Source organism: Aplysia californica, unplaced genomic scaffold, assembly GCF_000002075.1.
Source record: "Aplysia californica isolate F4 #8 unplaced genomic scaffold, AplCal3.0 scaffold00009, whole genome shotgun sequence".
Classification (NCBI taxonomy): domain Eukaryota; kingdom Metazoa; phylum Mollusca; class Gastropoda; order Aplysiida; family Aplysiidae; genus Aplysia; species Aplysia californica.
This window is the reverse complement of record NW_004797279.1, coordinates 1,634,595-1,662,123: the sequence shown is the minus strand read 5'-3', so window position 1 is coordinate 1,662,123 and position 27,529 is coordinate 1,634,595. Positions and strand designations below refer to the sequence as shown.

Sequence of the window (27,529 nt, the reverse complement as noted above, 5' to 3'; positions counted from 1 at the left end):
CAACTTCTTAAAGGATGGCCTTGAATCATTTTTAAAAATCCGGATTTCTGGATGAATCTTTATGTTTCGCTCCTTTGACTTATATACATGGCAAAAGTCAGCAACATTGAAACAAACACAAAATGTCCATCTGCTAATAGTAGTAATAGTATTGGTAGCTCAGGTTGGTCCTTACGTGCTGATTCAAAGCAGCGCCCACCTCCAAAATGAGGCAAATTATGTCAATGAAGAAATGTAGATAAAAAACATATTCAATACTTTGTTCTTTTTTTTTCTTTAAATTTCGATGACAGCAGAAAGGGAGAGCTGACAACCAAACTGACGGTTCAATTCAAGAAACCTGTGAGCCACATTTTTCAAAAATCAACTTCTTTTTGCTTTCCTGTGGCCACAGATCTTTCTCCATCACATATCTTTTCAATGTTAGGACAGAGTACGATCTTCACATCGAAACGTGCTATCCTCACATCGAAAAGATAAGTGATGAAGAAGAATCTGTCGTCACGGAAAAGCAAAAAAAACCCCAAAGTTTAAAAATAGTAGCATATGGGTTTCTAGAATGGAACCGTCAAAATGTACCTTGTGATTGGCTGCCACCTGAGCCTTGAGGTCACTGAGGTTGTCGTGGAGGTTTCTGGAGCTGCTGCTTCCCGGGTACTTTGCCGGGTCGTTGAACGCTTCCGTCACCTCTGGACATGCACACACACATACACAGAAGTAGAAAAACCTGACAGTTTTATACTCATGGTCTTTGAATGTAAACACACGACTACAAAACAGCAATTTCTACAGGAGAGAATATTAGGTGCATGTAATTATTTTATACGAGCACTTTCTAATGGAGAGTGTTTTGGCAGTTTCTCATGGAGAGAATGTTTTGTGCTTGTAACTATACAATTGTCAGAGGAAGGTCAAGAATAATTACTTTAAAACTTGAACGGATGGTTGTCTGGGGTCAAAAGAAAATTATTGAGAAATTGGTCGCCAAATTTGGGTGACTTTCAAAGCTTGAGAGTTTTTGGAAACTGCAAATTTACATTTTTTGTGCCTTTGATCAACCTAAGTCAGTAAAATCCACGCAGTAATGTGTTTTTAAATAGACTTAAAAAGTGTCAAGCCAAAAATAAAAATTTGAGTTTAATACGGAGCCATGCCTTTTTCCTTAAAGTCTCCAGCTTCCACCAGTTTGAAGGATTTGAAGACAGCACCCTCCTGGAAGATAGATGTAGAGTGCGGTGGCATGGAGCCGGGAGTTATCCCCCCTATGTCTGCATGGTGTCCGCGACTTGCCACAAAGAACACAGGCTTCGGTTGGCTCTTGTGAAAAACCTGCAGTAAATGTTATAGAACGACAGACGACTATTTAAGATAATAGTGCTAACAAATGTTTCGAATAAAACTTTTAAAACTGTTCAAAGAGTAGATAGAGAGAGAATGAGAGAGACAGAGAGAGTGAGTGAGAGAGAGAGAGACAGAAAGACAGAGAGGGAGACACAGAGAGAGAAACAAAGAGAGAGAGACACAGACAGACAGACAGACAGACAGACAGACAGACAGACAGACAGAGAGAATGGCAGACAAACGGACAAATAAAAAAAACAGTAGACATCATACTCAAAGAAAGTATAGACATGAAATGGAACTCAAACTGCAACAAGGAAACTAACACAAATTGTATGTTGCAGAATAGGATTGGTTTGAGCCAGGAGTGGGGGATGAGGGTGGGTTGGGGTGGGGTGTAGCAAGTGAAAGGAAGACAGACAGAACAACAAATAAAGAAAAAAATATAATAATACTAATACTTAGCATCACAATGAAAATAAAGACATAAGTGTCCCGACGCGGTGGAATCAGGCGCTCATCAATTTTGGGGACTATGGAGTTATTGGTATTGTCATAAAGCCTGTCCATTTGCCTTGCTTGTGATGAAAAAAATATCAATTTATTTCGAATACAAGTCAAGATATTGGTGATTGAAGGAGGTGGGGATCGCCTGGTTTCAGATGTAAAATTAGCTAGAAAAAGGCCACTAAAATTGAGTTATTTCCTTAGTTTGAGAGTCTGTGGAATCTGAAAATTTACATGTTTTATGCCTTTAATCAATATTTTTCCGAAAAATATACACCGAAATGTTTTTTTTAATGGGCAAGAAAGGCGTTGAGCCAAAAAAACAAAAAAATGTAATAAAAATTCCCAAACCAGCGGAAAAATACAAGTTTCTTGACTTTCATTATTTTGACGAGCGCCTGATTTCACCATGCTGCCTCACATATACGACTCACTGGTGTGATGACTGTTAGGTCGGGCAAATGGCTTCCACCTGCCTGTGGGTGGTTACTCAGCACCACGTCTCCATCATGAAAATCTGCGCCAAGAGTCTTCATCTGAAAACAGGCAATAGCACATCATTGGGGGTTTTTTTTTGGTCCTTGAATGGCCTTCTCACTCTGGTCAAGAAACACAAACTACAAAGGTATGGACACATCACCCATTCATGCTGCTTGCCAAGATGATCCTGCAAGGCAGCATCCAGGGAAAAAGGAGCAGAGGCAGACCAAAGAAGAGTTGGGAGGACAACATCAAGCAATGGACAGGCCTGGAACTCAAAGACACGCTCAGAAAAGCTGAAGACGGGAAGGAGTGGAGGAAGCTGGAGACCAAATCTTCAAAAGCGCCCCAACCGACATCCAGTCTATGGGGCAGGTGATGGTGAAGGTGGTGTATGCCTCATCCTATCAAAATGGTTCTATCTTAATTACTTAGACATTGTGCGTGTGATGTGTTAGCTAAACTCAACATGAGTCGCTAACCCAGAATTACAACGTTCTATCTGCTCAGTACCTAGTTTTGAGAAATCTGAAGCAAAGAATTTTTAGTTTCACATGTCAAGCTTGTTCGACTACAATTCTTTGAATATCTTGATAATGACTCTGAATATTCTTATGATTCTGATAGAGCAGATATAACAATTGGTTTCTGACCTCCTGGTCTTAGTAACTCAAAAAGACCAAAAATAATAAATAGAACCTTGTCATTCTAAGGTAGCCAAGTACCATAACGAAGGTACAATGTTTTTAAGAAAAATAAAAGAGTATCTTTCTCTCTCCTCAAAGTTTTACCTTCTGAGCTTAAAACATTTTATTTCTAACAGCTTGCTGATAATATGACATACCATTGAAGTCCCAATTTTACCTATAAAGAGAAAGACAGCAATCTACATCACTATTACATTTGCTGGCTCTACAATCTGGAACACCCTCCCACAAAACAATTAGAGGAATAGAAAATACTGAGTCTTTTAAAAACCCATTTGAAACACAACTTTTTAGACTATGAATATTGTCAGTCCTTTTCAGTTGAGTAAATGTACTTTTTTTTTTCTTTAAATAAAAAAAAGGGTGAGCATGTGTCCAAGACTGAACATGTATGCGCATGTATTTGCATGCGTGCATGGGTGCCAGCGTGCGTGTGTATCATCTACTTCACATAATTGTACAGTGCTCATACCTTAAGTATGAACAGAAAACAGCCCTCTATAAATGCTATACCTAATTCTTCCATCAGGAAGTTTAAGAAGTGTACCTGGTACTGCACTGTTTCTTGCATGGCTCCCAAGTGGACCGGAATGTGTGGAGCATTGGCAACGAGTCCCCCGTCAGGACCAAACATTGCACAGCTGAAGTCGAGACGTTCCTAGACAGGAAAAGAATAATAATAATAAATAGCATTTATGCTGCACATTACCATTTAAAAAAAAATGTTCAAAGCGCATTATTTCATGAAATAAGATAGGATTAGCGCTTCTTTAGGTGGGGCTAAGAGGTTCAATGGAGAAAATGTGGCCAGGAGGTACAGTGCTTGGCTCTCATGCCAATAGCATCAGGTTTGAAAAAGGTCTGTGCTAGCATGTCGTTCTATAAAAGCCAGATCTGACAATCATGATTTTGGAGCGAAAATGTTTTTTTTTTCACCAATCGAAAGCGCGTATCATAGGCTTCATTTTAGTATAGTTTTCATTGAGTTCCCCACCTTAAAATCGCAATAAAAAGCAAATAACTGTTTTATCTTTCATAGCTGTCTGCTTCCAAATTAGCTCATCTTGAGATGTGCGGAATGGATTTCAATACTGTTACAACTTGGATGACGCAACAAAAATTATTACGGAACCAACAGTAAAGCCATGAATTCCTAAATCGCACATCATATGATACACTTTTAGGGCTTGATCGTTTCCGGTGTGTTGATCATTCATACATACCTACATTAATCAGTTTTTTGTTCCTCCTGAAAAATTCTTTAAAACCTTGATACGTGGAACTGACTCTTATAGGACGATGTCCAATTTTCTCTTCTTAATCTACCTTTTAAATTCTCTTCTTCCTCTTCTTCATTTAATCATCTTTCTTTCTCAGTTTGTAAAAAAAAATATTTTAAAAAATCCTCTCTTGCTCACTCACTGACTCAATCTCCTTCTTCCTCCACACACCTGACATTAAGTAAGAACGAGCACCTAATCTGCTCAGACAGATAAAGATGAACAAATTTCAGAGGTCCTGTGTGCATGTTACACATGTTAAAGATACCTTGGTGGTTGAAAATCATAGAAGAGCAGGCCGTTAGGCCACCATCCAGGCAAAATTTATAATTGAAAAGAATCCTTAATATAAAAAAATATATCTTTCTATCTGCCCGTAAAATAGTAAGACACAACCTTACACCTTCTTTAATTTCAAACATACTGACGATGTCTCTCTTTTGGAGAATGTAAATGAAGATCTTACGGTAAGTAACCCCCTGAGTAACCACATGGATTTGAACAAGAAGAAGCTCTACTTTATCCAGTATTTTGGAACTTAAACAAAATCATCTGACAGGCACTCTGACACCCTATCCATCACTAAACCTAGAACATATACATTTCATTTCCTAGATAAGTGGCATGTTCCTTACAAGCTCCTGATTAAGTCACATCAATGTGCAGGATATAGCGGAGATGTAATTAGCCTAGAAATGAAAGAAACACCCAGAAAAGAAATGTAATAAAAACATGGCACAGGTAGACTCACCTTTATGTTGGTTGAAATAGATGTTCTCTGCAGCACCCTAGCGCAAAAGACGACGGAGAAACTCAAAGAGTTACAAAGATCAAACATCGTTCTTGTATCTATTTTCTTTTAGAACCAAGAATAATATCTCAAAACTGACAACACTGAGGTTTCATTTGACGAGAAAAAAAAGACAAGAGTCAATGCTTGAGATTCGTACACATGGCTTAATCGTCTGATTTTGAGCAAGTTCAACCAACTGAGCAAGTTCAACCGTTTTATTGTTTTATTCGGTTCCTTTGAATTAATTTTGAATTAATCATTTTTCAGTTTTTGGTTATTTGAGTTTTTGGTTATTTGCCCCCAAAATACTCATTGAAAAACAAAAACAAATTAACTATCTGGCAAAAAAAGCAAACCCAAAACAAAACGAAACAAAAAAACAACCAAGGCTTTTGTGTGAATAGAATCATCCTGGTAGTCTGTCAAGTACACTGGCAATGGCTTTTCTCTATATATTGGAACGTACAAATAACACACCTGCCCATTTGTTCAGCCGTGCTCATGAACCTGTGAGAGAAGATAGACAGCTGGATTGCATCCAGGTCGGTGCCGATGACTTTCTTGTTCTGACTGGCAACCTGACGGGAGAGAAAGAAATGGCTGGCATAGTGCATACAGTGTTCAGTCATTTTTAAGGCATAGAACATACAGCCATTTTAGGGACAGTCATTTTTAAAGCATAGATGTTGTCGTTTTTAGGGCACAGAATGTACAGTCATTTCCAGAGCATAAAACGTACAGTCATTTTTAGGGCATAAAAAGTACAGTAATTTTTTAGGCATATAATGTTCAGTCATTTTACCGGTATCTGTGGTGTAGTGGTTAGGCACTTTGCTGTCACATGCAGGAGAACCAAGTTTGATTCCCAAGTGGGGATAAATTTTTATAACATATATCAGTCTCTCAGTAGACGTGTTAATTTTCTTTCAACCCACGTTGGCCCCGACAGGAAGGGCCGGAAGCCCGTCATTTAAATGATCTAAATTGTGTTGATAAGGGCGTTAAAAAAAACCCCTACTGCTTTTGCTTTTTTGTGGCAGAAAGTTTAGTTGAAAATAAGCATATGTGTTCAGCGTGTGTGAAATTAGGAGCTCGTCAAAATAATGAAATAGAGGAAACTCATTTTTCTGTCTGTTTGGCAATTTTTAGCAAATTTTTGTTTTTCGACTCCAACACCTTTAAGGTCAATGTAAAACCACATTTCAGTGTGGATGTTACTTTAAAATTTTAATTTAAGACACAAGGAATGTAAATGAGCAGTTTCTAATGACTCTCAAGCTTTCGAAGTCGCCATACTTTGGCAGCCATTTTCTCGTTAATTTTACCTCTGAAATTAGGCGATCCCCACCTCTTTCAATTGCAAATTTCTCAACTTCTATTCATGAAAGATGAGTATTTTTTTCACTGAAAGCAAGACAAGTGAGCAAGCTTTACAATTATACCAATAACTCCACATGTCCAAAAAGTGACGAACGCCTGATTCCCCCACATCCTGACACATGTTACAACTTTCATAAAAAAAAAAAAATTGGTTTCAATCTACATACAAGATTGTACTCTAACCAAAACACTCAGTCTTGTTTTATGGGCTCAGAATGTTTGAATAGCTTGCTGAAGATATACAATTTATTTTTTCAACAGCTTTCAAAAAGAAGGTGTCTGGATTGGTCACACTTCACCAACCTTGATGCGGATGTCTCCTAGAGGAGTGATCTCAGCCTGGCACTCCGGCTCTACCAGGATGGTGCTGGGGAGCAAGAGGGAAAAGTTCTAAATTCATAATCATTTCTTTCTCATAGGCAAAATCCCACCCCCAAGTTGTCTGTGGAGTAGCAGATAAGCTATTCACCACAGCCCACAGAAGATCAGAGTTTGATGCCTGTGTGGGGAGAATTTTTAATCAAGTGTCTCAGTCTTTCAGTTGGGATGCAGTATCCCTCTCAGCCCGGGTTGGCCCTAACAGGCAGGATTAAAGCCCGTGTCCTAAATTGTGACAAGGCGGGTGATAAAGACGGAAATAAATTTAAAAAACACACCAAAAAAAAATAAAAAATTATAGACAATTTGAGAAGCCTTAAACTTAAGTCACCACTATAGACTTAAAGCATCTCCATTTGAGATTTTAGTTTGACTTACTTTAGTTTCTAATTAACTGAAAATGTTTCACAAAACTGAAAAATGTTTTTAGACTTCAATTGAAAACTTTGAGAAAATGAGAAAAAACAAAACAACAAACACTCACTAGTTTGTAGATTGTGGTGCCATGAAAAAGTGTGTGGCCTCAAATAGTTACCTGTTTTTGTCAATGATGAGGACTGGCCCATCCATTTTGTGACCAGCTGACAAATTCTCGAGTCGGAACACCGCAGTCTCCAAACAGCCCTCCTCAAAGTGGCACTTCACCGTCTACAGACAGGGAAACAACAACAGGTTTGAAAAACTTTTCTTCAAAACCAAGTCATGGAAACTAAAGTAAAATAATAATAACAATAATAATTTTAATACTAATACAGTATAACACGGATAGCTCAAATTAGTCGGGACCCGCCTTGGTTGTTCGAGGGATATCTTACAAAGACAAAAAAGAAGAAAAAATGGGACCGTAGGCACAGTTCGACAAATGCATGATTTCGAGTCTTCTGGGTTCGACCTATCCGTGTGTTACTGTATTTATAATTATAGTTCCGAATGTGAATTTCGACAAATATTTCTTGAGCACATGCTACATATACCACAGATCAAGAAATGGAATTTACTTACTTTTAAAATTCTTTTTTAAATTTGGGGCATCGTACATCTGATCAGCTGACCAATATCATATATTTGCAATTGAAGGAGGTGGGAGTTGCCTGGTGTCAGAGGTAAAATTAGCGAGAAAATAGCTGCCAAAGTTTGGTGACTTCCAAAGCTTGTGAGTCTTGAAAACTGCAAATCAACTTTTTTTTAGCCATTGACCAACATTTTTCAGTAAATTCACACAGAAACGTGTTCTTAACTGGACACAGAAGGTGTTGAACCAAAAAAAGAAAATTTAAAAAAATTGCCAGACAGCGAGAAAAATGTAGGTTTCCTTGAATACATTATTTCGACGAGTGCCTGATTTCACCATGCTGTCTCACATTTCATTTGCGCAAGGATAGAGCAATCACCTTTTCTTTGACAGGGGGTCCAGCCGCTTTGGGAATCTCTTTGGCCGAAGCAGCTTGTGACTTTCCCACGCCTCTCACACGGACATCGTCCACATAAATGTCTCTGCCCTTCAGCGTGAATCCAAACTCTGTTTTGTACCTGTAAAAAAATAAAACGAACCTTGCTTAAATACATGTTTTATACAATCAAAATTACTGCACGTTACAAATAAATGTATTCTAAGTTAAATGTCAACCCAAGTTATGAGAATAGTTACCCCTCCCCCTCTCAAAAGATTAATTTAAAATCTTACAGCGCTTTCTTTTTTTTGGAAACGTGTGTCAAGAAGTGGTGGAATCTGGTGCTCAACTATGTTTTGGGCATATGGGGTTATTTGTATCATCTTAAAGCTTGTTCAATTGTCTGGGTTTTGATGAAAAAAATAGGGGGTATCAAGGGCTGGTGAAGGACCTCACTTAAAAGGTGAGAAACACCCAAACATCTCATATAGCTTCTCCCAGTCTAGCCAACCGCACCTACCCGAGGTGATCCCTGTTTGCACTGACGTGGCTCTGGTGAATGGCGAATCGCTGGCACCAACAAACCAACCCCCCCTTCGCCTGGAGGGGTAAAAACAACAGACTGGGAGTAGGTGTGGCTCCTCAAGGTGCGGAGGGCAGAACCCACCGGCGCATGGTAGATGCTATGCCCCTCACCAACACACTCTCACTCTCCCTTGAGTGAGTGTCCTCCTCTGTCACCCTCACCTACTTCTTCTACACACTCCCTATGGTTGGCTTGTGATCTACCTCCGGCCGAGTGCATCTCTATTGATTGTTCTGGGCCTTACAAGGATGAACACACCACTGGGCGGGATAGGCCTCCGGGACATGGCATGCCTAAACACGGGCGTCTACGTATTGACACAAAGGATCCAGGACGTGACAAGCCGCTTGTCTGTGAAATTTTGGCTCAACAACGCTGTCAGGGTCAGACCGCATCAAACCCTCCACAATTTGCTGGGAGACAGCAGTGGCAGGGAATGAACGACAGTGGATCGTACCTCGACTACATGTAAAATGGAAGTCAGTCCCTGTTCAGTGCGTTGCCCCACTTTTGAGAGAGAGAGAACTTGCAGCTGTGGAATCTCAATGCCAGATGTATTGGACTGCTGGTAGACCACAGACCTGGGTGGGAAGAAAAGCCACAGGCTCCCCAGCGAACATGGCAAAGAAAAATAATATAAATTCATCCGAGCTTGGACGACGCCTCGTTTATCAAGGCCCGCATGCAGTGTCCACCCAGGCTGCTGGTGAAAAGTTAGCTACAGGGAAAACAGAACAGTTTAGACTACTCCCGGTCAATGTTTGCAGCCTCGCAAACAAAAAAATAGAAATCTCTCACCTTTTGGATTCAAGGGAAATTCACATTGCCCTACTACAAGAAACTATTCACCGTAACACAGACCCCTATATCCCAGGTTACACCCATTATACCTGCACATGCCCTGACTGCCAGGGTGTAATCACCTACATCAGAAATGACATACAAAGAACAGTTGAGAACATTGCAACTAACACAAGAACAAACATCCAAAAAGATACAATTTGGTACGTAGGTTGCAAATTCACAATATTTAACATCTACAGCCCCCCGGGAAATGACTGCTCTTTTTCATTTCTCCAAGAATCTGTATACAACAAAACAATAGCTGCAGGTGATTTTAATGGCCACTCTCCTCAGTGGGGATACAGAACATACAACAAAAGTGGAAAGGCCATAGAAGAACTCTGTGGCACGACAAACCTCTTTGTTCTACAAGACAAGAAATCTACCCCTACCCTTATACATAGGGCTCACAACACTTTAAGCAGGCCTGGTTTGACCATCCTTTCATCCAACCTCTTCCAAACATATACCACATAAGTCCTTGATGGCATAGGGAGCCACCACAGACCCATCATGACTTCAGTGTCGACCTCAAGCCAAAGACAATTTGCACAGAAGATCAAAATAACAGAGAAATGTGCTTTTTTCATATTGACTTAAAAGGTGACAAGCAAATTCCCACCTGGATGAAGTGAGGAACATTTTTTGTAAAGCGTCTTTTTCTAGGACATGACGCCAGTCCCCAGACCAGATTCGAATCCAAAGACCTTTCAGTTGCAAGCCCGACAGCCCAGCCACAAGACCACTGGCATCACAATAATTACAACATAAACGTGCATAACATCACCTGTTGAAGAAAGAGGTGTAGAAGTCTCCGAACCCACAGCTCATGCCATTGTCAGAGGAAGGTGACGCGGTGCACATGAGAGCGCAGTCCGTGCCATCGTAACGCAGATGCAGGAACGGCTGGGTCTCGATGTGATCACTGCACAGGAAAACACAATTTGTTTAAAAAATGCAGGTTTTTGAAATTTAAAAACATTTTTTTTTAAAATGTAGGTGTTTTTATTTTATCACCCCCATTGACAAAATTCATATAACTTATTTAGAAAATCATTATCTTTCTTCCTTCACTCTATTTACTGAATTAAGAGTTAGGTGTATAAAATTAAAATGACTTTTTTAAAAGTGTCTGGTGTGGTGTCAAACTATATGTTATTTCCTAAAAAACCCAGAAAATATCTTGTAAAAAAGCTTAGAGACGTTGATACATACATACATTCACGCACAAACATACACACACACACACACACACACACACACACACACACAAACATATACACATGCACATACACACACATGCTCACACAAAAACATACACACAAACAAACACTCACACACATACACATACTAAGACACACAAACACATACACAAACATAAACACACATTTACCTATCAAAGCCTTGCACCTTCAACTCTTCCTGACATTTCTTCTCTAGAGCTGCTATTCTTTCATTGAGCTGAGCAAAGTTTTCTGAAAAACATAAAACAGGCAAACACATAAAACAAAAGAACCTGTGAAAAGAAACTATTATACAAAATGTACTTATTTTTAACCATAAAATTATAATATATGATATATAAATATATGATTTGTAGCTGATTTCTAAATACAGTGAACTTTCTGGGAATTCATAAAACAGCAAACGTTTGCCAACAGACAGTATATATTATATCTTAAATAGCTATATAGTGTTTACACACACTGAAATTATCATGTATTAAATATTTTTGTATTTCTTTCAATAAGGCTCATATATATATATATATATATATATACTGTCCAACTTGCTATAACAACCACCTGTCCAAGACAATTACTGGCACAAACGACCACTTCCCCCATTTTGCTTGTTTGTTTTTATAAAGGCACTGTTTAAGATGTTCACTTGCATAAAACAATCACTTTTCTCAGTGACAATGGGTGGCTGTCTTGGCCAAAAAATCTGACCATATATGGTCGCTTTTAAGCACAAGGGGGCTATCCCAAAAAAAGCTGTTTTGAGAAAATCAAAGGAAAAGTTTTTGGACCCTTGTTCAGTTTCTTTAAAAGACAAGGAGAGTTTTCTCTATAACCAAACAACTATACAAACCAAATAAACCAAACTTCTCCTACAGGTAGGGCAATGTCCACTTTTGGTGTAGGTCAAGATTTCTGGAAACTCCCGAAACCTGGGTTCGCCCGCTTGTCCTTAAAAGGGACCATATTACTTCAAAACAAACCTCTAGCCAGTCGTTCTAATTTCATTTCAATTCTCTCTGGGACCTAAAAGCTCAGCCCTCTCTGCTGTGTAAATCTGCAGCTAACCAAGTACACATATACAGCTTGTTGCACTTGAGAAATACAGGTAAATATAGCTTTCTCAATGATTCAATGTTCACCTATACAAGAAGGGGATTAAATCCACGATCCTCTGACAGTTAGCCCAAAATCTTAACCACTAGACTTGAGTGCTGATCTATAGACTAACACTACTTTTATTTACAATTGTGTTGATGCTAAATGGTTTCATAAGGTGCATTTTCTGTCCTTTGATTCATCAGTGAAGTTGAGTAATAATTCTGCATTGTACAGGGCTTAGAACCTGCTATGGATATATAAAAATTCCCATTATTATTGTTATTATTATTACTATTATTATTACTATTTTAAAAATTATTATTATATTATTACTATTATTATTATTATCATGATTATTATTATTTTTATCATGATTATATCTATTCAATAGCCTGCACGGTATGGGTAGACTGCAAAAAATCTTGGCTGGATGGTGTCAGAAAGCTTCTCTAACAGAATAACTTATCAACAATAGAAACCACCAACTAAGCCCTCGGTGGAAAATTGCACCTTCCCTCGACATCTTTATTTGTTTGTTTGTTTGTTTGTTTGTTCGCTTGTGTAAAGAAAAGCACACCAACATGACAACAATCACTCCTCACTCCGTGCAGGGGAAAAGCAAGAAAGGCAGACAGACAAAGACAAACCCTCCAATTACCTGTGCCTTTATATCTAACGATACAAGGGAAAAGAAAAAACAAAAAGTAAATAAATACCTGCACTTAACCATACAAGAGGAAGGAAAAAGCAAAAAGTAAGTAAGTACCTGCACCTAATGATACAAGGGGAAGGAATTTTTAAAAAGTAAGAAAGTTTCAAAAAAAGTAACTAAGTAGCTGTACCTAACGATTCAAGAGGAAGGAAAAAGCAAAAAGTAAGTAAGTACCATAAAAAGTAAGTAAGTGCCTGCATTTAACGATACAAGGGGAAGGAAAAGGTAAAAAGTAAGTAAGTACCGTAAAAAGTAAGGAAGTGCCTGCATTTAACGATACAAGGGGAAGGAAAAGGTAAAAAGTAAGTAAGTACCGTAAAAAGTAAGTAAGTACCTGCACTGTAGGTTAGCGCCGATGGCTCTTGGGCTTCGTACACAACATCAGCCAAAGCCATGCCATAGGCTGACAGGATGCCAGCATATCTACAGAAATCGTGGTTACACATTGAAACAACTGTGAGGTAAGGAAAAGGAAACTGGTTGTTTTTTTGTGTTTTGTTTTGTTTTGTTTTTCTTTCAGAATCTGGTATTCTACCAGACACAGAATAGGTGAATTCATAGGCAGTGAAGAGGAGTTTCACTAGGGAACAGGCTGAGGAGATATTTTACAGATAGGATGACAAAAACTCTGGCCTCACTTAGTTTTGAAAAATATAACATGAACATATCATAGATAACGTTCAAACCTAACCACACCGAGAAGTAGGACTGTAGAGAGTCTCCACAAAAACATGATTTTTATAGTAATAAAGAATGTAAGAAAGACATTAGATGAACCTTTTTGAGTAATACGTGAGGCGGCGTGGTGAAATCAGGCACTCATCAAAATAATGAAATCAAAGATACCAGCATTTTTCTGCCACTTTGGCAATTTTTACTGAATTTTTGTCTTTTAGCTCAACAGTTCTTGTATTCATTTAAAAACGCATTTCAGTCTGGATTATGCTAAAAAAAATGGTGATTGAAAGCAAGAAAAATGTAAATTTCCAGTTTACAAGGACACTCAACATATAGAAGCCACCAAACTTTGGCTGCCAATTTCTCGCTTATTTTACCTCTGGAATCAGACGACCCTACTTCAATCAATAATCTCTACTTCTATTAAAGATCGATTAGTATTTGTTTCGTATTGAAAACAAGACGAATGAACAAGCCTTAATATGATATAATAACCCCGTAATATGCCCAAAAATTGACTAGTGCCCAATTCCACTATGCTGTGATACAAATGGTTACATGCCGAGATACATATGGTTACTGGAAGTGACAGATCATGGTTCTACATGCTGGTGGGGAATGCAATTGTTATATTTGCCAAACTTGGGACTATGTTGAAATAAAAGCCGAAATACGCATTCATTCACAACATGGGAGTACTGTTGATGACAAGTCAAGCAGAATATATGGCATTGTACCTATGAGATGTGAGTGAGTTTGGCAGGACAATCCAGGCTATATGAAAGTTTCAATCCACTCCTTGTTTTGGGAAATTGTTTAAAAAATGGATACGATCAAAATTAGAAATAAAAATTTAAAATAAAAAATAAGAAAATAAAATAATAATAAAAGCAAAAACAATAATGATGATAATAATAACCCTATGAGCTTTACACAATTCCAAGAATAAAGAATAATAACTGTGAAAAAAAGAAGTATACGAGATACTGACTTGTGTATATAGACCTCAGACATGCCCAGGGAGCGGGCGATGGCACAAGCGTGTTGGCCCCCAGCCCCACCAAAACAAGCCAGAATGTGCTTTGCTGTGTCATAACCTTTAGCCTGTGTGAAAAATACATAGAGTTAGCCAGCTGTTGAGATGTTTTAAGCCCAAAATTTTAAAACTTACCCCAAAAAAATTGCAATTTCTTAATCAGTGATATAGATTGCGTGTGTTCAAGAAACATTTTTTTGAAATTCAAATTCTAAATGACGGAAAAAGTTGTGTCCTTGGGAAAGGCACTAGACAAGAAATTATTTTTGACTCTGTCCTTTCAAAAACGGATGTTTAACTCGGGGGTTTCACCTCTTAAATAATCTACTAGTATTGATAGGGGCAGCTACACCACTTCACTATTTCAACATTTCAACAAAGAGTACATCGGTCACCTGAGTAAGGGCTCGAATGGGTCGGCACATCGCTTCGTTGGCAACTCTGATGAATCCCAGTGCTACTTCTTCTTTCGTCATAGGATCAGCTCCTTGCTCTTTTAAGAAGTCGTTCACCTGAAATAAAAACGTCAGAATATGCTGTGAGTGTAAAACCTTCATAAAATGAGATGAGACTGAAGACAGACTTAGTTCATCATCACATAGAATCAGTTTAGATAGTTGACAGACTTAATTGATCACCTCACAGAATCGGATGAGACTGAACACAGACATAATTCCTCAACATGGACAATTAAAACCAAAATGAACAGCAGTGAAGATTATTCACTTTTAAGCATCTATACATGCGACAATTAAAAAATATAAGAACACACAATCACCACTGTTTTCACAGCTGTATTGACAAATGAATGCATTCCATTCTTGCCCAAAAGGTCTGCTTTAATGCACATGTATGTAAACATAGGTCAGCAAATAAGTATTCATCTATCTTTACCGAATGTCCAGCTTTCGTGTCTGTTAGGTGAACAAAGTATTCAATTTCCCAAGTATTAAATCTTGCTCAATGAGTCGTTTTTGTATGACATTACTGCATGAGGATGTAAATTTAAAGAAGATCATAAGTACAAATAACAGTAAGATTTTATTATTTTTTATTTTTTCAAATGAACGTTTTTCTATGCCTCCATCGACACAATTTAGATCATTTAGAAGACAGGCTGCCAAACCAGCTTGTCAAGGGCATCCGAGCTGAGAGAGATGCAGTATCCCGACAGAAAGACATAGATATTTACTAATATTTTTCCCCCAACTCAGGAATTGAACTTGCATCTCCTGCATATAACAGTGAAGCACCTAACCTCTACATCACAGATGCCTGCCAGCTAGGCTTTAACTCTTTAAACCCTGAGTTTTTTTCACCGTTTCCCGGAGTATTTTCTACAGTCACCTAAACCTGGAGCACCTGTCTCATTATAACCCCAACAGCTTGCCTCCAACTTCTAAAGGGTCGAAACAAAGGTTTGGTCATTACTAAAAAACTCGGATCGAGAATAGTTCCAAAACACAAGAAAAAACTAGCATTAAATGAAGCGAAACAGTAGTCTCTAGTATCAGATGCTCCCAGGGTCCAATGGGGAACAGGGTCATTACAGCCGGACACTCACAGTGCCCGAATGGGTTTAAAGAGTTAAGGATGTAAGCAATATGCTGAGATATTAGCCAAAAAAGTCTCTAGTATGTATAAAAAGCCATGCAAAAAAGAACTCATACATTAAACCAAAAGGTTAAAAACAACAATCATTTCTGGAATCACACAAAAAAAAAAAAGAATCAAATTTTATTATTATAAGAAAATTGAGTACTTGGAAGACCCACCTCAGATGTAAGTAAGCCAAAAGCCTTAAGAGTGGCTGCCTTATCTAATGGCTTGTCCTCAGTTTTACCAAAAATGTGAGGGAAATACTCAGGCAGTAAACGTCCTAAACACAAGTTTGCATCTGTGATAGTCAAGGGTCCACCTGAAACGACAGTTTAAGCTCCTTGACAAGGGGAATAATAATAATTAAAAAATAAAAATAATAATAATAATAACTTACATTTATCTAGCATATGTCCTCTAGGGAAGTGCTCAGTGCGCTTTACAAGAAAACAAAGAAAATAGCTCCCTTAGGATCTCCTTTTACTCCCCCCCCCCCCACTTTCTCTCTCTCTCTCTCTGTTTGTCTCCTTTGTCTGTCTTCCTCTCTCTCGTTCTCTCACTCTCTCTGTGCCTCTCTCTTTCTCTCTCTCCCTCTGTTTGCCTCTTTCTCTGTTAGTCTGTCTGACTGTCTGTCTTCCTGTCTCATTTTCTCTCTGTGCCTCTCTCTCGTTCTCTTACTCTCTCTCTGTGCCTCTCTCTTTCTCTCTCTCCCTGTTTGCTTCTTTCTCTGTTAGTCTATCTGACTGTCTGTCTGTCTTCCTCTCTCTCATTCTCTCTCTGTGCCTTTCTCTCTCTCTCTCTGTGCCTTTCTCTCTGTGCCTTTCTCTCTCTCTCTCTCTCTCTCTCTCTCTCTCTCTCTCTCTCTCTCTCTCTCTCTCTCTCTCTCTCTCTCCAACCTCCCTCCCTCCCATACGACAACCCATTATAGTCCTGTGCAGGTTGTGGCGTCTCACCCTTCATATAGCAGACTGGCCCAGGATGTGCCCCTGCAGACTCCGGCCCCACCACAAACATTCCTGAGCGGAAGAACAGCATTGACCCACCGCCGGCCGCCACCGTGTTGATGTCCAGCTAACACAAAGAGAAACAACAAAACTTAATTTTCCAAGAAAGTCGTATTGAGAAAATGACAAATTACAGAGACTTTTTACGCCTGGAGCTGGTAATTACATAAATCTAAGCCATAAATGCCGAAAAGCAGACAAAGAATTGATATACGAGTCAATAAGAGTTTTACAACATTAGCAACCCTATTAGGTCTAGGTCATATAAGTGCCAAAGATTAGAGCTGTTACAAGAAAGTGACATACAAATAAAAAGAGGAGAGGCAAAAATGATTGATAGATCTATGTTTGATACAAGAGAAGGAGCAAATTACACCAAAGCACCTGCCAACTGCCAACCACTAATGATATATATTTTTTTCTTTTTATGGAGGGGGGGAGGGTTATCCTGAAAACAGTCGAACCTGCCCATTACGGTCACTCAAGATCACAGAGAATAGTAACCATTATAGGAAGGTGACTGCTTAGGACAGGATTTGAATCATGGTCACTTACTAGACTTGAAAAAGTCAACAGAGAGTGAAAATTCTTAAATCTAAATTCTATCTTTCAAATTCATTTGCTCAAAATTTCTCATCTATTATAATTATCTTACTGGATTGATTGAACATATTTTAGTGTAAGTGTAAGGACTGGTTGGGGTAAAACTTTTATATCAAGTGACTGCCAAGAGCAGATTTGAAGCCGACCTGTGACGTAAATGACTTAGGGTTACCATGTTTGACAGGGATCACTTCGGCCAGGTTAGAAAAGCAGGAAAAACACAAGGGTATCATGGAGCAGTGGCCGTTAGTACAGATGACTGCTATGGAGAGGGGACTGCTAAGGCAGGTGGACTGAACTTTGAACCCGACTCACTTGTGGGGCCTGAATTGTGATGCCTGCAGTGGTGGACTCAAACACATGCTCAAAGGCTCCAGCGAAACGGCTGACATCAGTCGATGTTCCTGCAACGAAAAAAAAATTGATTTAAATCACATGAAGATGGGACTGGCCAAATACAAAATTGTAATTATTGCAATTCGCAATCTGTGCTCCTAAAGAGGAAAAGAAACAAAACAAATAAATTGGGGCGTGTCCACATCTTTGACTGCTTGTTTGAGTAAACAGAAGCATACTGACATGATATTGGCCATTAAATGCAGGAAAAAATGTAAAAATAGACAGACAAAAACAAAAGAGAGAAAGAGCAGATGTTGGACCTACTAGTGGAGACCTCCAACCACCCACTCCTAAAAAGCCAAGAAAGAAACAGAACACACATATATAGTATAGACTTCTCTCCAACTCTCCAAAAAGTCATATCAACGTAAAAGTTGATCTCCCTGCCATAGCTACTTGGCAAGTACATTGTTCAGGAAAAGCAGCAAAATCACTGGTACAGATAACTGGTCTCACAGAACTCACAGTTTAGTACCATGCTGTCAAACCATTCAAATAGGTGCTGACATTTTTATTTGGAAGTGTGGGGGAGACAGTCAGATTATAAAAGCCCAGATAATACATTTGTGAGGCATCATGGTGAAATCAGGCATTGGTCAAAATAAAGAAATCGAAGTAATCGGCATTTTTTGGGCAATTGTTTAATAATTTTCTTTTCTTGACTCAGCAACTTTTATGTCCATTTAAAAGCACATGTTTGTGTGGATTTCACTGAAAAACATTGATTAAAGGCACAAATAATGTAAATCTTCAGTTTCCAAGGACTCTCCAGCTATCGAAGTTACTATACTTTTGTGGCCATTTTATCGCTAATTTTACCTCTGAAACCAGAGGACCCCCACCTCCCTCAATTGTAAATATCTCTACTTTTATACAATATAAACATTTTTTACTTCATCGAAAGCAAGGCAAATGAATAAGCTTTCAGATGATACCTATACTCCATATGCCCCAAAATTGAATTGATTCCACCATTTCTTGACACATTTACCTATCAAATCACAAAAAATCTTTAAAATCCACCAACTAAAAGGATCTGAAATATAAGAAAGAATATCTTTATTCAGATACCAACTTCCTTTTTGACAGTCGGACAGATTAAACTTTAACATTACCGGGACAGGCTGAGAGCCATGAAGGCCGCACTAGTACAAAAGGCGAGACAGGATTTACACACGACTTACCTCCCATGTCAAATCCAATGACTGGCACTCTTCTCTCTCGGCTGTACGTGGTCTCCGCATAACCAACAACACCGCCCGCAGGACCAGACAGAATGGCATGAGAGCCCATGAAACTGACAGGATGAAAACATAGTTCGTAAATAAAGCACCTAAAAACCGTGAGTACTGCGCCAAGACAGAACTAGCTAGAGTGCTCAGACCATCACAGTGCAAAACAATCTTGACACAGCTCTAAGCTGTGACTGTCTCACTATTGCATGAGGAGAGTGAAATAAAGCCTACATCTCTATCCCAGCAGAAAACACCTTCACATACCCTCAATGACCATGAGTGTGTGCCTCACGAACTGGCCTCATGAGCCTCACGTGAACCCACAACAACAAAAAAAGAAAAAAGTGAAAATGAAAGACTGCAAGAACAAAATCATCAGATCGCCGGCCTGCCATTGTGCTTGCTTATACTTATGCATTTGACAATGTCCTGCTTGCTTTCCTTAATTACTGATTGTTACAAATGTCAGGTTTTGACCTATGACATTCATTTACCTTTATCTTATTTCACTTTTTGTCCTCCAGGATCTACCTTTACATATACAGAAAACAAAACAGGGAGCAAAAAAACAACAACTCAACCCAACAATGTTAAAAACCAAATCTAAACAATTAATGTAGTCAGAAGAACAAGAAAGCTCAGAGAGTTACCAAAAAAAAGAGTATGTGCAAAGTTCCATAATAGCAGAAAACTAAGCAAAGCCAAAGTCATCTTCATGGGAGCTGATGTCTTTCAAATGTACTTTCCTAGTGGCATATAGAACAGAAAAAGAGGAGGACAGCAAAAGCAGAAAGTATACAGAGCACTAAATTAATTTTACCTTTCCATAGGTGTCAGTCCTCCATCAGACCTCATGAATAAAACTTTCGCATCCTTGAAATAAATGATCAAAAAAAAAAAAAAAAAAAAAAAATTAGGACCACAAAAGTGTTTCCCATTTTGGCAAAAAGATAAATTGCTTGTATTCAAATATCAGGCAAAACATGAAATGTTGAATTCGTTTTATAAATAAAATACATACTTATTAATGAAGGAAAAGTTCAGGATGTAACAGTTGAGAAAAAGAGGGTCAATGTAAGTCAAGAGTGAACAGTAACGAGCTAGTCTATATCGTACACAGGTAACCTAAAAATACAGCAATTTGGTTACTGCAAAGTTTACATGTTCGAAAAATAATTTGCTGAAAAAGTCAATCACGCAAAACAATTTGAACATTCTTATATATAATCAAGGTTCTTGATTGATAACAACAACATACAATCAAGATCCCTGGCTATGTTCTTAGGCAAGCATGAAGACAAAGAAGATGTACAAAGCAATAATCCCATATACGAGAGTCTCCTTTATGTACCTTCATGTACACGTATCATATAAGGAAAGTGAAGCATTAATTCTTATTTCTATCTTTCCCTAACATAACTTTTCATCTTGAATTACCTAAACAATACATGGAACATGATGGATCAAGAGTAGTTTACCTTTTAGCCAACCATGTGAGTAGATTTGCTAATTTAATTAATGATCATTTATTAGATCAGAGTATACATTATCGAAAAGTTATCCAGAGCAAAATTGACAAAAAATATGGAAAAACAAAAACTTGACATGTATAAGTTAATCAGACCTGCAAGCCTTCCTTAAATCCATCAATGTACTTTTTGATGCATGGTGTCAAATATGCATCTGCACAGGCTGAAAAATAACAAAACAAAGATTGACAAAAAAGTCAAACAGAAACAAACCAAAAAGCTGTAAGCGGAAAAAACATTTTTTTTAAAGATCTGAACAACCATGAGAGTGACAACAAACAGGAAACAGATGTCAAGGTGTAAGGACAAATAGACACACTCTAACCGTGGTTCATATATTCTTCAAATACTCTTTATACATTCCCAGTCCACAGAAAAATAGACACATCCAAATCTTATATCATTGACAAGATTTCTTTTTCGTTAAGTAATAAAAGTTTGACAGTTGTGGACAATTTTGGAGTCAGTTTGTATCTATATTGAAACTAAAAATCAAACGTACCCCTTATCTCATATAATACAACATTTTATGGTCCCAACTCAAATTGTTGTATTCCTTAAGCCCTCAAAAGAGGAACTAACAACAAATATTCCACCTCCAGACACAGAAAAAACCTCTAAACTACCACCCAAACTGAATCAAACTGGAAGAGTCACCAATGTGCGTGCTTTGCGACCACATTTCCAAAACAGTCCAAGTTCTGATCTTTGAACGTCTGAAATTACAGGATTTCCGACATCAATTTAAACCTCCCATCCCAACCACAGACAATAAATACTCTATACAGCAAAAAAGAACAAATCTTCGAGACGTCCTCCTTTTTTAACAATGCATTGGGCCAAAGAGCACATGATCAAAGGCTACTAGATTAACAAATAAAGAAAGAAGAAGACGTGACTGTACGCAGCAGTAAGGAGACAGCTTACCTGTGTAGCCTCTGGGCACTATCCGGATCATTGACATCACGTTGGAAGAAAGAGAAACATTTGAGAATCCCATCTCTTTGGCTAGGTTTCCAATGAGTTCTTCATGATCTTTGTAGCTGTAAATGAAGGGAAACAACATATCATAAGTCAAAAATATTTTGTTGAAATAATTCAAATTCTAAATGTAAAAAAAAAAAAAGCAAGAAAGGATATAATATAACGCAGGTGAAATTTTTGAAAGAAAGGAACAGTTTTTTCCCTCTCCTAAAAAATATTGCTGTCTGGGCCTCTTACATTTGGACAGCTTGCTTTTAATAAATTTGTTTTCAAAATCTAGTAATAATTATTTAATGGGTTCCCACAAAATATAACACAATATAACACAACATACTTCTGAAAATGCTCAATATAAACCAACAGCTTAAAATACCAAAAATTAGGACTTACATATAGGAGTGCATGAGAACAACAGCCAAACTTTTGATTCCTTTGTCCAGGACCTTTTGCAGATCTTCGCGCAGTTTTTGTACATTCAGCGACGTCCACATTTCCAACTGCAATTCAAAATCAAAACCCATCTTTGATGCACAAAATTTGATGCTAATTGACCTTCTATGAACAATTGTTAGGCAATGCTCCATTTTAAACATCTATCATCCGTATCTTTCCTCCTTGTCAAGCTAAAAGTAAAGCAGAAAACAGGTACAAAATAGACGAAAAACAATTCTTAAGGGGGGGGGGGGGGGGGGGGGGGCTACACCCAAAAAGTCCCGATTCGGGAGAAAATTATGGATTTTGAGTTATAGGCCTAATTAGCTTCTTCATCCTTTCCTATAACTATTTCATAGCATAAGAACCCCAAAAAGCTTTATTTCTTCCCATACCAGGCATGTTTGTCACCACTATTTCCTCTTCTTTATAATCTCCCGTTTTCTCAAAATGCGGTTTTTCTATATACTTGTTTGTATAACTCCACCATTTTTCATCCAATCTTTATGAAATTTTAACAGAATGAAGAGAAGAAGTAATACAAAAAATCTGAAGATTTAATTTTTTATACATTTAATAGATTTTTCCTAGTGGTGTCCTGGAGCGTGGATTTTCATGGAATTTTGGCAAACTTGAATACTACTTCACAAAAAAATTAATAAAATATCTTCTAATTCATTTAGGAAAAATTCAACTAATAAATTTGGAGACCTAATTTTTGTTAACACGTAGGCAAAAAAAAATCTATTTCCATGAAAAATAAGAGCAGTATTCATAATGTAAGACATGTCAATAAAATCCAATATGGCCGCCATATACATGGAAACAAAACTTTTTCTCAAATTTGATTGCGGATTTTTAAGACTCCATGCTATGCTTGTTGAATGTGAGAAATTTGGTACAATTTGACCTGCTAATTGGCGAAATATCCTTCAGGTGTAGCCCCTCCCCCCCTTAATCACAAATTTATAATAATGAATAATAATACAAATTATTTTAGTAGGCCATATCCCTACTCAACAGTTAACTCTATGTACTTTACAATTATATTATTACCCCAGAAGACCCTAGAACACTCAGAAATATTCTAAGCTTCCCAGAAAGTGTACAATGCAAGCAGCCAAAAAAGAGCTCATACTCATTAACAAACCGAAAAGATTGCTCTTTGTCTACAGCCGCTGGGTAACCATTCCAACCACAGTGAAGTGAAGAAAATTTGTGTGAAGTGCCTTTCCAAAGGACATAACATCGGGCTACTTACAAGATTTGAACTCGTGCCAAATACAACTATAGAGAGGTACTTACACGTTCTCCAGTGGTTCCCGTGACCACTTTATTACTGCCATCAGACTGATTCTCTCCTTGGTTCAGCACCATGCGTTCTTCAACTTCAACGACATCTTGATACAAATTTTCCGGGCTTACAATTTCCTGATGAAAAATATCTCATTATATGAATTTAGCACTATAATTCACTTTTCATCTTCAAGTAAAGTAAATTTTGTTCATGACTCAAAGGGTATTACTGAAAATAGTAGATAATCACAATATTCACTTTAATGAGCAATAACAAATACCAAAATTAACCATAAATAACCAAAAAAGAACATTTATAAAGGTAACAAAACATAAATTTATAGTTTGATAATCTGTCCTACTGTCCTAACAATTCCATTGAAATTTATTGTTAAATAAAATTTAAAAAACAAAAACTTAAAAGTAAGATCTAGCCTTCATAGTCTTTTAAATGTTGGCACTGCAAACCTGCTTTCTAACTTTGCTTTCGAAGTTTGAAAGATAGGAATGTACAATTCCGACTTTCATGAAAATGAACATTTTCTTTAACATGTTGTAGCAGTGTAAACAATTCTCTGAAACTGACCAGGTCAAAAATGTTGGGGCGTGCCTGGTTGCCAATATGCAGTAAGTCCTTAAACCCGTTAGTGATCACCAATGCCATCGGTTCTCCTTTCCGTTCAAGCAAGGCATTTGTGGCAACTGTTGTCCCCATGCGGATCCAGTCAATAACGGAAGTGTTAATATTTTCTTTCTGCGAAGTTCCTAACTCCTGGAGGAAACATAATATTAAAAATGAGACATGTTGACGTTGATAAATTATATATATATATATACTTATTGTGTTCAAAAGGCAGAGGGGCAGAAGAGAGAAAGAGAGAGAGAGAGAGAGAGAGAGAGAGAGAGAGAGAGAGAGAGAGAGAGAGAGAGAGAGAGAGAGAGAGAGAGAGAGAGAGAGAGAGAGAGAGAGAGAGAGAGAGAGAGAGAAAGAGACAGCAGAGATTGGAGACAGAGTAATGAGAAAAGAATAATATCTAAAATTATATATATATACTATTAATATCCCTAATGCCCTAATTGAACAAAGTACAATACATAAAGTAATGAGTAAGTTGGCTATTAAGTGAAAACATTACAGGCCTTAGAACTTGGCCTAGATCAAGACAAGGTGTCCACGAAATAAAATGGTATTCTTTTACTTTTCCTCCCATTTCACATTTACCTATTATGTGTCCATTTTCTACTAGATGTACATATTAATGTGCTGAACACTAATATCGAGACTTCATTTCAGTCGCAAATTAATAGTCAAAAAAGTATTTGAAGGTTTATTATTTATCCCACTAATCATAGTAATTTCCGCGTTTTTGACCAATTTGGGGGTTGCCCCCCCCCACCCCCAAAACCAAGAATAAAATCTGTAGGGTTTTAGCATATATATAATTTATATAATTTGATGTTCTGCAGTTAAGTTTGAAATTTTCTAGAAAATAAATGATTTGCGACAGTTATACTGGCTATGTGTAATCTGCAGCAAATAATACTGGGCACTCTTCGGGACGAGTGGTCCCGGCCTAACTCCATAGAAATTTATACATAAAATTAGAAACAAAAACGGAAGTCAAGTAAAAAAGCTGACAGAGTTGCCAGGCTGAAAAGGCCACTGGTAAGGTCTAAACCTATTTTAGACTATTTTTCGGCACTATTTTAACATTTTTTCGTGTGCTGATAACAATTTTGTATTTTATAAAACTGTCACAACCATTATTTTTGTGAATTTAGCAGGGGGGAGAACCCCCTCCACTCCCCCTCCTCTCCACCCCCCCTCACCATCCTTTTTTTACGTGACTTCCGTTTTTGTTTCAGAATGTGTACATAATGTATACAGGAAAAGGCTAGCTGTACTCAATGATGGGTAGATGGCTAGTATGGATAATATAGGTCAATTTCCGAATGTTTTGTACTCAAATTGTTCTTTTTACCCGCACAATGGTATTCATAACTATCAAATAAGCTTATTTTTTTATCAGGTAGTATAATTTCATACAAAATCAAGCTCATTTGAAAGATTTTGTGTAGAAAAATACAAGTCTTGTTTCCCGACTTTCAAGCGTCTCATGTCTAAGTGGGACAATTTGTTCTAATTTCATTGGACGAACTTCTAAAGCTATCAATTTGGTGTGTTTTGAATGAGATGTATGCCTCGTTTACGAACCAACTCAGGTGGTTCTAGAAGTAGGCCTCAAGAAACACACACAAACTCAAGCGGACTGACGCACAAACACTTGAGCTGTGTGAATGCCGGTCCGAAGCAGGACCCGAATGGAATGGAGATGATGCTCGGCGCGCGGGCGCTGAGACATAGGCCGGACTGACATGGGACCGAAACGAAGGCGAGGTGTCGTAATGGGCTTATCGGGCGACAAGCCCAGCCTCCGCAGGAAGAGGGTTAAGGACGGTTAGATTGGCAGGCTAGCCGAACTTAATAAAGATGGCTGAATTGTAAATAACATTTTAGTTTGCAATATTTTAAAGTATTTGAATTTCACATAAAACCAAAAGGTGCCTTATAATTGACAATCATTGACATACATGATAATATTTTGAACCTGAATAGTAACTTGATGATCTAATGAGACCAGTGTACTCAACACGTTTCAGTCAATACAGCCAAACCTAGATCTAGACGGCTAAGGCTAGCCGTACCTTAGGACGGCTAGACTATCAGGCTAGTCGCACTGATTCGTTACTGAAGTACATCTACGGGTCAGCCACTTCGATCTATGGCGACTATGGCATGGAGTTAGGTCCGGACCACTTCTCCCAAAGAGTGCCTAATACTGCAGTTAGAACCTCAAAACAGTGCACTGTCACCGTGTGAGGGAGTGAACGTGAAAATTTACCAATATCTTATAAGAAAACAAAAACCAGATCAACAAACTTGTTCAATGATGCGTCGAATGGCTTCTTTTGGAGCATCGGCATAATTCTCTGGATCTTCGGAAAGCAGTTTCATCACACGGGTCTCTCCACTGGGCAGACGGGCCCATACGTCTGTGAAAGTGCCCCCTCGATCAATAGCAAACTGAAACTTTCCATTTGCAGCTTTCGTAGACATCTTTTTCTTCGCTAGGCCTATCTAATTGTCTCTTTGGATGGGAGAAATAAGAGAAGAGAGGTCAATTTTTGTTGTTGTCCAGGCACTAATTATTGTTTCTCGACGTAGACTTGGAATGTAGATGATGCAGTGGAAGTCAATATCCGAGAAGCCGTACAAAAATTAATTCGCTGTTTCAAATCTATTTTTGCATCTGAAGAGCAATGTCATGCTGAGTTGTCTGTCTGAATGTTGTCATGAACTTCCCAGTCAATGCTTGGACAGCCACATTTCACAAAAAAAGTATTCAGGCAATCGTAGTTCGGGAAACAAGAAGCACTAGCAGGTTGCCCTAGACTGACCGCATCAAGCAGCCGCCAAGAAAAGAAACCACTTCACTTTATAAGACGAAGGCCCAGAAAGCACGTATCACATTCCCTGCTCTCAAACCCTCACTATCGCAACAAAGGAGACATTGATAGCTTCCTTCTACTTTGTAATCTGCATTGTCTATAAGCAACAAACTAGCTTCGAATTAATTTGCGAGCACTAAAGCAGTTGCAATAATATCATAATTATTGGGCACCACATCGGTACTTCAACAATCAACAACAGAACAACACAGGCCGTTCTTCAACTTATTACACATTCCGTGCACAAACTGCATGCCTGCAGCCTTACTCCATTCTAAAGCTGGTGTGTTTTAGAGTTGCGTTGGAGCACAAACACACATTTAGTTCTGCAAGCCCTGGGCTAGTCACACCAGAGAGTTTGGTCACACTAAGAATTTAATGGGGAGGGAGGTGGAGTGTGGAGAGACACGTGCTAGGAAAAAAAAAAGAGATAGAAATATGCCATAGTTGATTAAGTAGGCTGGTAGATTGTCTTTGTTTTTCA

At 38.1% G+C, this 27,529-nt stretch overlaps 1 protein-coding gene across 1 annotated transcript in view; it reads right to left on the bottom strand.

Moving 5' to 3' along the window:
- Nucleotides 1-26,915, bottom strand: part of LOC101846472 (5-oxoprolinase) — a 39,626-nt gene extending 12,711 nt beyond the window's left edge. Inside the window, exons 1-25 of the mRNA XM_005089771.3 lie at nt 26,477-26,915; nt 24,122-24,307; nt 23,545-23,670; nt 22,198-22,304; nt 21,751-21,866; nt 20,919-20,986; nt 20,115-20,167; nt 19,244-19,356; nt 17,976-18,064; nt 17,007-17,124; nt 16,230-16,372; nt 14,850-14,966; nt 14,410-14,522; nt 13,075-13,163; nt 11,080-11,161; nt 10,474-10,611; nt 8,258-8,396; nt 7,402-7,514; nt 6,792-6,855; nt 5,586-5,686; nt 5,067-5,103; nt 3,583-3,693; nt 2,283-2,384; nt 1,155-1,329; nt 580-689 (exon numbers count right to left, since the gene is read on the bottom strand). Coding sequence (XP_005089828.1) covers nt 580-689; nt 1,155-1,329; nt 2,283-2,384; nt 3,583-3,693; nt 5,067-5,103; nt 5,586-5,686; nt 6,792-6,855; nt 7,402-7,514; nt 8,258-8,396; nt 10,474-10,611; nt 11,080-11,161; nt 13,075-13,163; nt 14,410-14,522; nt 14,850-14,966; nt 16,230-16,372; nt 17,007-17,124; nt 17,976-18,064; nt 19,244-19,356; nt 20,115-20,167; nt 20,919-20,986; nt 21,751-21,866; nt 22,198-22,304; nt 23,545-23,670; nt 24,122-24,307; nt 26,477-26,653 — 2,787 coding nt within the window. The 5' untranslated portion in view covers nt 26,654-26,915. The remainder of the gene's footprint in view (nt 1-579; nt 690-1,154; nt 1,330-2,282; nt 2,385-3,582; nt 3,694-5,066; nt 5,104-5,585; nt 5,687-6,791; nt 6,856-7,401; nt 7,515-8,257; nt 8,397-10,473; nt 10,612-11,079; nt 11,162-13,074; nt 13,164-14,409; nt 14,523-14,849; nt 14,967-16,229; nt 16,373-17,006; nt 17,125-17,975; nt 18,065-19,243; nt 19,357-20,114; nt 20,168-20,918; nt 20,987-21,750; nt 21,867-22,197; nt 22,305-23,544; nt 23,671-24,121; nt 24,308-26,476) is intronic.
- Nucleotides 26,916-27,529: the final 614 nt, after the last annotated feature.